This window comes from Citrus sinensis, chromosome 9, assembly GCF_022201045.2.
Source record: "Citrus sinensis cultivar Valencia sweet orange chromosome 9, DVS_A1.0, whole genome shotgun sequence".
In the NCBI taxonomy this organism is placed as follows: domain Eukaryota; kingdom Viridiplantae; phylum Streptophyta; class Magnoliopsida; order Sapindales; family Rutaceae; genus Citrus; species Citrus sinensis.
In genome coordinates, this window is record NC_068564.1 from 16,854,132 (window position 1) to 16,865,788 (window position 11,657).

At 29.9% G+C, this 11,657-nt stretch overlaps 1 protein-coding gene across 1 annotated transcript; it reads right to left on the reverse strand.

The window, feature by feature from the left end:
* Nucleotides 1–10,278: 10,278 nt before the first annotated feature.
* LOC127899890 (L10-interacting MYB domain-containing protein-like) lies at nt 10,279–10,814 on the reverse strand. The gene is made up of 2 exons (XM_052434033.1): nt 10,539–10,814; nt 10,279–10,431 (listed from the first exon to the last, which is right to left on the reverse strand). The coding sequence occupies exons 1-2, from the start codon at nt 10,812–10,814 to the stop codon at nt 10,279–10,281; spliced, it is 429 nt and encodes a 142-aa protein (XP_052289993.1).
* Between the last annotated feature and the right edge of the window lie 843 nt (nt 10,815–11,657).

Sequence of the window (11,657 nt, forward strand, 5' to 3'; positions counted from 1 at the left end):
ACTACCAATCACGTTAATAAAGGATCAGAACCCTCTCCTGATTTTATCTTCTTCTGAACAAATTTTATTAACGTGATTTCCGGCTAATAAATTAAAAAGTAGAAGTAGTCAAAGTCTATTCATGCACTAGTAGTCAAATATAGGTGGCACAAGATCTGTAAAAGATCAGGAGAAGATCGTAGTCTATGTATATGGATCAAAATCCTCTCTTGATTTGATATTCTACTGAGCAAATTTTATTAACGTGATTGATAGTTAATAAATAAAAAAGTAAAATTAGTTAAATTCAAATAATACACTAACACTAAAATACAAGTGGTACAATATCTGTTAAAGATCAGGAGAGCTCAAATCAGGAGAGGATCGCAATCCCTAAATATGAATCAAGATCCTCTCTTGATCTGCGTTCTCATGATCTTTTACAGATCTTGTGCTACCTATATATTTAGTGTTAGCGTATAATTATGATTTGACTACTTATATATGTATAAACATTCCAATCCAGAATTTTTAAGTGTGGGAAAGTCCGAAAAAACGTATAAACCGTGCAGTTTAAGCGCTTTTATATGCGTTTTAAGTTTTAATCCTTTAAAACCCCACGATTTTAAAGCTTTCCTAGATTTTTCCCGTACTTAAAGATTTCAGACCGACAAACTACTATATATATGTGTATATATTCACGAAATTAAATATATGAAATAAAATTACAATAAGATTTTGGTACTACTTAAATTTCATTGTCATCTACAACAAAGTAATTAAATTATATAAACTTATATTTTCATAATTAAATCATTTTTATTAGGTAATTTATTACTTCATTGCTCCAAAATTATCTTAATTTTATAAAAAAAAATTAATTATATGATTGAAATGAAGGGGTGAATTGCTTGGTCACTGTTATAATTACTACAAATGGACGCATAGTAAAGCAATACCATTTCCTTTGCATTCCAGCCAATAAATAGATATATTGGGAGGTATAACCAACATACATTCTGCGTTGAGTAGAACATTTAAATAAGAGGTTGGGGAGCCAATGGGCTCGTAGCCCAATGGCAACTCATGCACCCAATAACCTTGGGCTCATGAGTTCGAATCCCAACAATAGTTGAGACTCAACAGTCAACTCCCAACTTCCCTTGTAATAAGGGTTTATTTGACTCCCCTTCTAATAAGGGTTTATTTGACTTTCTACTTTGAAGATATAATATATTTTCTTTCAATATTAAGTAAGGGTTGTTGTTTGGATTGTGTTATACCTGAATTATGACGGAGAGTTCTAATTGTTATTTGATTGTAAATATCAATAGAGTTCTTATTGTAATATATCGTTATGTGGCTGTAAATATAATTAGAATTGTAATTGTAATATATCAGTATTTTAAAAAATAAGAGATTGGGGGTAATGATTAAGTGCACGCAGTTGCGCACCATACAATTAAGTTTGCCTAGTCAGCGCATCTTATGGTGATGGCAAGTTTCCATTTGGAGAGCCATGTTGTGGGTTCCGCACCCAAACAATTTGGGCTGAATTCCACTTGTACCGAATGAAAATATTATGCAAAATTTAGTAGTGTTCTCTAAACTCAGATTTATCTAGATCCGAATCTACGCTCAATTAAACTCAAGATTTACGAAAGCCAGACTAGGTTATTTTACTTTTAAATGTTTTAAAACTAATTTTTAATTAAACATAAAAAAAATCAGAAAAACAAAGCAAACTCTTCAGTATAGCTCAACACGGCTGCCACTTCCTCGAAGCCTCCTCGTCCTCCATTATCATCAAATCAATTCTTCATCATCCGCAAGGCATCAATGCGATCGTAACTGCTTTTCTGTGTGAGTTTTTTCAATTTATAGCTTATGCGTGAAAATTCAATTATTTGAACGCAACTTTAGGGAGTTATATATTATTACTACAGAGGTTTTTTTTGTTCTTGATTTAATTTATTTTTGAAATGTACGAGACCGAGCTCTTCCAATGAGAGAGAGTGTATTTTACATTGTTGTAAAAATATTAAAGTGCGGAAACTCCCATTGAAAAACTTTCAATTATTAAAAGCTTTTCGGTCTAAATAAACCTTTTTTAATCAATTTTTTTTTTTATAGTAAAACGAGATTGAAGTGGATGGGACCCAACCAGACCGTAGTTGCTCAAGATTTTGACGACATTGCTGACGGAGTTGTCATGGAGAGCGTAGAGGAGAATAGGATGACTGATAATATACAGAGATCAGAATTACGTTTTGCAGAATTTGGTTCCGCAGTTGTGTAATGGTGCTGGCGGGAAAGATATGACACGTGGCATCTTGAAAATTTTAATTTTTAAACTATATTCATCATAAATTATAGCATAAGTTAAATTGTTACCAATGTAATTAGTTCGCTTAAATTGCTACCAATGTAATTAGTTCGCTGTCATATAATGACATGTATTGTACGAAATCCTCGTGCTGGCTGCATAGTTATATAATCATCCAAATTAGCAATACAATATAATACGAAATTACGTAACGCATTGACTGTAAAATTAATAAAGTTCCTCAACTATTTGAATATAGAAAAGTTCGTAACAGGACTCATATTGCATGCATAGCGTAAAATCAAACTAGCAATTCTGAATTCCAAATCAAGTTATAAACTCTACTTAAAACTAATCAAACGGCAATAAATTTATAACCAGAAAAAGTAACTAATGCGGGCGACCATGAGAATTAGAGTTAAAAAAATAATCACTAGGATCTGGGTTAAACAACCAATCAGAAATTCTTTTTGCGTTCTCATGGTCAGATTTCTTGGGTTGGTGCGTGTGATAACTATATCCAGATGAGTTATAATCACGAGTATAATAAAGATAATTAGATTCAGGAAGTTGGTAATTATGAGGATTCTGAGGAGGATAATAGGGATAACTTTGTTCTGACTGCGGATATTGAATAGGATAATTACGTTCTTGTGATGGTTTAGTGTTTAGAGATGGTGAATTCTGAACTGTTGAAGTGTATCCCAGTGAATAGTGACTCGGAGAAACTGTAGACACACTAGAAGTATCTGAATTTTTATCTTCATTTGGATCTGAGAAATTGGTGGAACGTTGAGGCCCTAAGACATCCTTGGGATGTTGATGTTTTGGCTGTGGAGTGTTTAGAGGTGGTGAATTCTGAACCATTGAAGTGTGTTCAGGTAAATAATGACTCGGAGATACTGTAGATACACTAGAAGTATCTGAATTTTTATCTTCATTTGGATTAGAGAGATTGGTGGAACGTTGAGACTCTGGGACATTCTTGGGATGTGGATGCTCTGGGACATCTTTGGGATCTCGAGGCAAACGCTTAGGCCACCAATCTGGTCCGTATCCGTATACTGAAAAAAGCAACACATAAATAATAAAAAAGGATTATGATAATATATTATGATGCAAAAATTGAGATATAATAAATAATGAACATACAAATCATACAAAAAAAAAAAAAAACATGTACAAGTTAATAACATCTGTTAATCCCTCTTTCTCAAATTTCACTCATTAAACGAGAAACCCATTTTAATTCTTGGCAGAAAACCACCACAGCCAATGAGCCTAACAATGAGCTCAAAGAAACTTGAGATCCAGCCTCAAACTCTTGGACCCTTTTTCAGAGTCACAGCAGAAAGCTTGGAAACAGAGAATGAGCTAGGGAGGGCTGAGGGGCTGATAAGGGTTTGGTTAAAAGGAAGAGTTCTTCTCGTAGACTCTACTAGATTGAAGAGGGAGACTTTGGGCATGGAAAGATCAATATTTGGGATCGGCTTGTTCATTGGAGATGCTGCTGTTAGATATAGATATGATTGTGGGTGTAAAACTGCTGAGTTGCTGACCATCAATGACTCAGATCTTTACCATAAACCTCGTCAGGTTTTACAAAAGAATAGGGGGTTCAACGTTGTGCATGAAGTGACTGGTTCAACAATGGAAGACTTGGCTCACATGCTAGAATGGGGTGGAATTGGGACCCAGATGGATGCTAATGTCGAAGAGCTTCTATTAATTAAATTGGTGCTGCAGGTTCATGCCACAGAATTGATTTCACAATGATCTTGTTGCTAAAACATCTTTTCGAGAGAAGTACCTAACTTCAAGTACCGCAGTATCGAGTTAAAAAAAGTAACATCTGTTATGATGCTAGTTACAGAAACAAAATTCTTTCTAGTAAGAGTTAAGAAAATCAGAGTGTAATCTAATTAACTATTTACTTTAAACAAAATCATTCTACGTATCACTAGAAACATATTAAAGATTTTAAAATTAGAATTAAACTCAATTGAAATCTTGAAAAAATTTAGAACCAAACATAGGTTGATAAAAATAGCAGAAAAAGCTACGGGCATAAAATAAATCATATATACCAGGCCGGCGATGGCGAGATTTGCTGCTCTTGGCTCCCATATCTTCAGTCACTAATAATTTGTTAAGCTTTGAAGAATTGCAGCAATGGTGAGTCTAGGGATTATTGTTTATATATAATTGTTGCGTTGCTTAATTTTGGAAGAAGAAATCTGCCCTTTACAAGCAAGTAAAATTTAGGAAATTTTCTCCATTACGGAAAAGTGGAAAAAAGAATGAATATAGGTTGTCATTAATAAGTCTCACTTAAAAGGAGAAAAATCTCTTTCTTAAAATGCTAATTTATCTCTCTTTTAGCTTTTAGAATCCAAATCAGACACTAATTGGAACTATAGTTTTAGGAAAATGGAAGCTTATTGGTATTAATGCTCGTAGGGAACCAAACATAATGGGAAATTAAATCTTGAATTTTTTGCCGTTATTTGCAAAAGCCTTGTTTTTGTCGTGAGTTTCGGCCGAGGTCCACAAGAGGTTGACCCGCCTGCAGCTTCTAAGCTCTAACATCCTCTTAAAGAGTAGAGCTATTGGCAGTTTGGCACTCCCACATTATCCCTATAAAACCCCGTCCTTTACTATTTATAGTTTAATCACTAGATAAAATTACATTCAAGGACATGAACAAGTCTGGCTAAATTAAGTCCCAATTCATTTTTTTTTTAAATTAAAATATCGTTCACAAATCTTAAACATCTTTGCAGCAAGTACGCTTATAATTATAATTTTTTGTTATAATTTTTTTTGAGGATTTTAACTCAATTTTGTCATTGTTATTTAATTTTCACAAAATTAGAGATGGAAACAAAAATTCACCAGGCCAGCACAGGCACTTAAAAATCTTTGTTACTCAACTTATTTTTGTTGAGTTAATACTCAGCAAATCAATTGGACTGTTAGTGAGTGTAAAAAAGATATAATAATGAAAGGAGATGAATTGAAATTTTAAAGATATAAATTTCGGAAGAGATTAAAGTATTTAATGTAACTCTTTTTTTTTTTTTTGAGAAGATGTAACTCTATTTTTCTTTTTATATAATTTTAAATAAATATAGATTCATTCATGCAAAAGCGGTGTTTGATGAGAATATTAGAAAGATACCAATAGCTTCACTCGCTTTTAGAACTCTTAAGAAATCTCACTTTTTATTTTTTGTTGGGTTATTTGGACCCATTATTTTATTTACTAAACCTATATTTTAATAAAAGAGTACGGCTATTTGAACCTACCAAATTTTTTTCTATACCTATTTTTAAAAAAAAATCATTATTAAAAATTTAAAATTTAAAGACCTCTAAATTAGCTTTTAGTAATGTTATTTCTCTCTATCTTCCAATTGCATTTTCACTCTAAACTCTTACATCTTGTGAATTAAACACTACAATTTTTACTCTCTTTTGAATTCTTTTTTTTTTCTTTTCTTAGTGGATTATGATCTCTATTTCATACTTTCTATATAATTCTCGATATATTAATTAACTTTTGTATTTGGTAAAAATTAATTTTTTTATATTTATTTACTTTCGTGGCTGATAAAAATTCACTGATATTCAATTTCAAATAGTGAGTTTTATTCCTCTTTGTTTGCGATATCAATTGCTTGCAACTAAAAGAATACATCTAAATGAATTGATGAGAATTTGTGAAATTGAGATGAGAAAGAGAAGAAAGGGTTAAATGAGTAATTTTATTAGAAAATATTTAAATAATAGAATTCTTAATTAGAAAGAGGATGAGGAGAGACAATTGGTGGGTCTAAAAAGCCTCACCCTTAATAAATAATTATATTACAAAGATGCCCATAAACAAAATTACTAATATACACATTAGTAAATTTTCATCATTTTACTGTACACAAATATTATGTTTAAATCTATTTCTTTAATTCAGTCGCTCACACAAAAAACTATGAAAGAATTAATGATAAAGGACCAGCTTTAGACTATTCAAAAACCAATAATAAACTATGATGACTTCGGAAGTTCTGATTAAAGAAAAATACTTCCGAATAAAAAAATTTGATAAAACTAAATTTTAGGTTTCAGTAAAATTAAAAAAAAAAAAAGAATATAACTCATGTCCAGAATAAAATGTAATGAATAATTCATTGGGGGAGTGTGATCTATGAATATTTCCCTCTTTTATATTTTTAAGTTTTGAGTTTTGAGAAAGGAAAAAAAAAAGGAAAATAATTTGTTGTCTAGTTTCTATAGAAAAATATTGTTATAGTGGACAAACAAAAAGAGAAGAAGAAGTAGGAGTTTGATTATTTCATAAGCCAACTTTGTGGATTTAGAAATAAAAGGAATTATTGGTTTAGATTAATTGGGAATTACGAGAGGTTTGCAAAGTAAAATTTTTAATTTTTGAATTTTGATAATGGGTGCATAAAACAAGTGAGTCTAATAAGGAGCATTTTTATGTTCAAATAGCATCACCCTTTATTTTTTATATTTTCTACGAAATTACAAAAAAGCGCATAAAATTATAGATTTTAGTACTGCTTCAATTTTACTATCATTTGCAACAGAGCAATTAAATTATAAACATATAATTTTATAATAAAATTCTTTTTATTAGGCAACTTCTTCCTTCATTGTTTCAAAATTACTTTGATTTTATCAAAAGAAAATTGAATATGTGATTGAAATTAAGGGGCGAATCGCTTGGTCAACAAAAGTATAATTATTACAAATGGACGCAAACCGGAGCTAAATATATTTTTTTAACTTACTTAGCATTCCCCATCAAGAAATACATATACAGGGATGTATAACCAATATACATTCAGTATTGGGTGGAACATTTAAACAAGAGATAGAGCCAAATGATCAAGTGTGTGCAATCACGCACCATACAATTAAGTTCGCGCAGTCGGTGCTACTTATGGTGATGGCAAGTTTTTATTGGGAGAGTCGTGCTATGAGGGTCTGGAGCCAGATGGTTGCTATTAATTTCAACTCGTACTAGATAGAAATATTATGCAGAAGAGTAATGATACAGCCACAAACTCTTGTACAAATTTATTTTGTACAAACTGATGTGGCATGATAAGATTGGTTGAATTAAATATCACTTGGCCCGCATGATTTATTTTTATTAATTTATATTTTCATTCAACCAATGAATTAATGCCACGTCAGTTTGTACAAAATAAGTTTGTACAAGAGTTTGTGGCTGTATCATTACTCTATGCAGAATCTAGTAGTGTTTTTCTATACACGAACTTATCCGAATTAAATTCGGGTTTAGTTGAAACAAGATTTCCAGAACCCGGACCGAATTACTTTATTTTTAAATGTTATTAAACTAATTTTTAATTATATTATAAAAGCAAAAAATGAAAAAAAACAAAACAAAACAAAACAAACCTTACGTTAAGCTCAACACAGCTGCCGTTTCCTCTAATCCTCTTAGGGCCAGTTTGGGATTGCTGAGGCTGATGAAATAAATGCTTGCGCTCTGCAAATGAAATAAGCTGCTGATTAAAAAAGTAGTTTGGTATTTGGTAAATTGTACTGCTGCGGTTATTGTGAGTTTGAAAAGTATAGTATATGCGTTTGATAAATCTTATTACGAAAGTTCTGTTGTATTATAAAAATGACCAAAATAGACATACATTTTAATTACTTTTTATTTTATGTTTAATAAATTGTCTGGACAAATTTTTTTCTTAAATATGTAAAATTACATTAAAAAAACTCAATTAAGAAAAACCTAAAGAACTTCGTAATTTATTACATAAAATTTGATGAAAATTTATACTTTTACATAATCTAAATAAAATAAAAGGTAATATATATTACATTCACAATAAATTTTTTACTATAAAATTCCTCAAATTTTCCATTTCTTGGGACCCGAAGCAATTAACATTGTGATACTCTCAAGTGTTATTGTCTCTTTCTATTCCTTCATCAAAGATTGAAGTAGGATAATCTTCAATGTTGTCAAAATGAAGATCACATTGCGCATGTCTCCTTATATAATTGTGAAATGCCATGGTTGCTATAACTATTTTCACTTGTTTGGCGAATGGATAGCTGGGCAAATCTCTTAAAATCTTCCATCTTTTCTTCCATACTCTAAATGTGAGTTCAATAACACTTCTAAGAGATGAGTGAGCATGATTAAATAATTCTTGATAATCTATGGGTTTACCACCTTGATGAAACTGTGGAAGGTGGTATCTTTCACCTTTATATAGACCTAAAAAACCATTGATCCCAGTATCCCGCATCCACTAAATAATATTTTCCTGTTGAACAAAAAATATGTAAATTTGTATCATAATATTTTAAAAGATTAAGTTATAATTTGACTTAAATACTTTGTGAAGAAAAATATTAAATATTTAAGAAAGAAATATTAAATAAAGTAAAATACCTTTGGGAGGCTTTGGAAAATTCATTGTAGGACTTCTAATAACTATTAGAAAAATCATTGCATCATGTGCACTGCCTTTCCAACTTGCAAGTGCAAAAATAAATTGCATATCGAAATTACATGCAGCCATTATATTTTGAGTCAATATTCCTTTTCTACCAATATATGGTACTTGATCTTCTAGAGATATTGTGGTAGGAACATGCACACCATCTATAGCACCAATATAATAGAATGAAAACATATTTATCACTAATCTGTAACTTTGTAAAACAAAAATTAAAAACAATTTTCTTTTACTTACCTTAAAGTGGGGCATGTATCTCGAATCTCTCAATATTTCTTTAGGCACTTCCTTAAACTCAAGATCTTCTGGTCTTATTATATCTATTGCCATAAGACATACAACATCTAATACTTGACTAAAATACCTACTGATAGTTTCACCTGAGTGTTGAAATTGTTCTTGTGCCAACATGTTTCCAACCCCATGTCTTAAAGTATGCAAAAACATTCTTAAAATCTCAGCAACCCCGACTCTTTTTGAGCCTTTCAGCCCATAATTTGTTTCTAGGTCAGCATATAATTTAAAAAATACAGCCTTTTCCATTCTAAACATCCTGTGGCACTGATTATCATTTCCTTCTAATACTTCCTTCAACCACATATTTCTAATTTGCATAGAATTCATACATGGTTGTTTATGAATATATTTAAGATAGTAGTCTTCTACAAGAAGTGCAGAGATACATACAATTTGGTCGAACACCTCATCATCAGATGCATCTATTTCTAAAATAAACCTGTAAAAAATTATTCAAAAAGTATCACTAAACATGTAGCAAAATTAATATATAAGTAAAAATAAAATGTTGCTATAAACAATTATGAAAATCATTCATAATTATTATTATAGTTAATGTTTGATGAAAAGTAGTATGAAAACAATATCGTAAAATTAATTGTTCATGAAAACACCTTATTCCTAAAAGAAACTAAAATCTAAAAGCATAAAGGAAAATCTAACATCATCTAATAAGATTACTACAATAATATGTTTTGAAGATTATAAGCCGATGATTTCTCAAACTGAAGCCATTTGAGCATTGTCTCTGGATCTTTCATGATAGAAAACATGTCTCTTTTCTCTTTAGATAAAAATAGTCGAGTGGTAAATAACCATAAGTCACTTCCAACTTCCACTCCAGGCAAAGATTCAACCATCTGAATCACATCAGGAATACTACAACCATTGGTATCATTTTTTTATCCTCAACAATATTTATAAGACGATCAATCTGTTGTGATAATTTTGTAGCGGCTCCCACCTTTGCCCCTCCTAATCCAACCTTTTCAATTTTCTAAACCTTTTTATCTGCTATCTCATGTATTTCAGCTTTTCTTTTATCCACCAATTTCTCAGAATTTTCAATACTTTTGTCAGATTCTAATTGATCAGTGAACTCATCTGAATCACCATTATTTTATAGAGGAATGACATTTTTATCTAACTGTTCACGACTTTCAGATAGAAAGACACCAGCTGAAGGTGCCCAAGCATGCTCTCAGTGGCTGCAGTGTTCATGAACATTCTGTCCAACTTCCCTTCTAATTCTTTATCAATGCCTCCTTTACGAAACTTGCTTGCCTTGAGATACATCTGTATATATACATTGTATGAAGTTAAACACTTATTTTGTACATAATAAAAAAAATGTTGTGAATGGCAAAATAATCAGCATTCATACCTTAATTTTCTTCTGCCACCACTGCATCAATAGTCTTTAATATGGGATTCCATCCTAGACCAGTTTCTTTCCCCACAAGATCTTTCCATAGTTTCCAATCACTTTTAAGGGCATCCCACTTATTTTTCAAATGTCTTTTAGTATACTCTTTTCCAGTTGCCTTAATGAAATTTGCAACTAAGCTTTCCCATCCAACAATAGTAAAATGAGTTCCAGGGCAATGTCCCGCCTCTACTTCCGAAATACACAAATCACATAATATAACTAGAGTATTTGCATCCGACTGTGCCTTCATAAGTTGTGCATTACTGGAAGTTTCAGTAGAGTTGGCAATATTGTTGTTCGTCGTTTATAATAATAAAATGTAAAATCCAAAACTCATTCATGATAGTCATGAAAAACAAGCAATAACGGATATCATGCACTCAAGAACTCAAGCAATTATATCATTAATCATCATATCACAATCAAAAGCCACATTCACACAAAAATGGCTATGGTAAAATATAACTATATATTAAAGTTATATATAGTTATATAACTGTAATATATCATTTTTATATTAAAGTTAAAATAAATAATAAATAATATCATTTTTATTTAAATAATATTATTATATTATATTATAAATTACATTTATCAAAAATAATAATAATAATAAACATACTTATTTTATGAAATTTAATAAAATAAAATAAATAAAACAATATTTATTTAAATAATATTAGTATGTTATTTTATAAATTAAATTTATTAAAATAATAATATTAAACATATTTAAATATAATATTATTATATTTAGTTAAAATAATAATTTACATTGATTCTAAGTTAAAATTACTTTAAAATAATATTATTATACTCATAGAGAATTAATAATATTACTATGTTCTATCTTTATTTGAAAATATAATATTATTATATTTATTTATTTAATAATAATAAATATTTTATTTTAAGAAAATATTAATTTTGTATTATAGTATCAATGATAATGTTTCATTTGTGTTGCTATTATTAATAATTTTTTATTTACATAATTCAAATTAAAATTAATAAAAAATTATGATTTACATAGTTAAGAATATTAATAATTATTATTAATTTATAAATATAATAAACTATTTATTTATTTTTC

What these genes read in the sequence shown, in the direction of transcription:
- LOC127899890 (XM_052434033.1), bottom strand. Translation starts at nt 10,814, where the DNA reads ATGAAGGCACAGTCGGATGCAAATACTCTAGTTATATTATGTGATTTG. An exon ending in TAAAGACTATTGATGCAGTG is followed by an intron (nt 10,432 to 10,538) that starts GTGGCAGAAGAA and finishes GTATATATACAG; the next exon opens with ATGTATCTCAAGGCAAGCAA.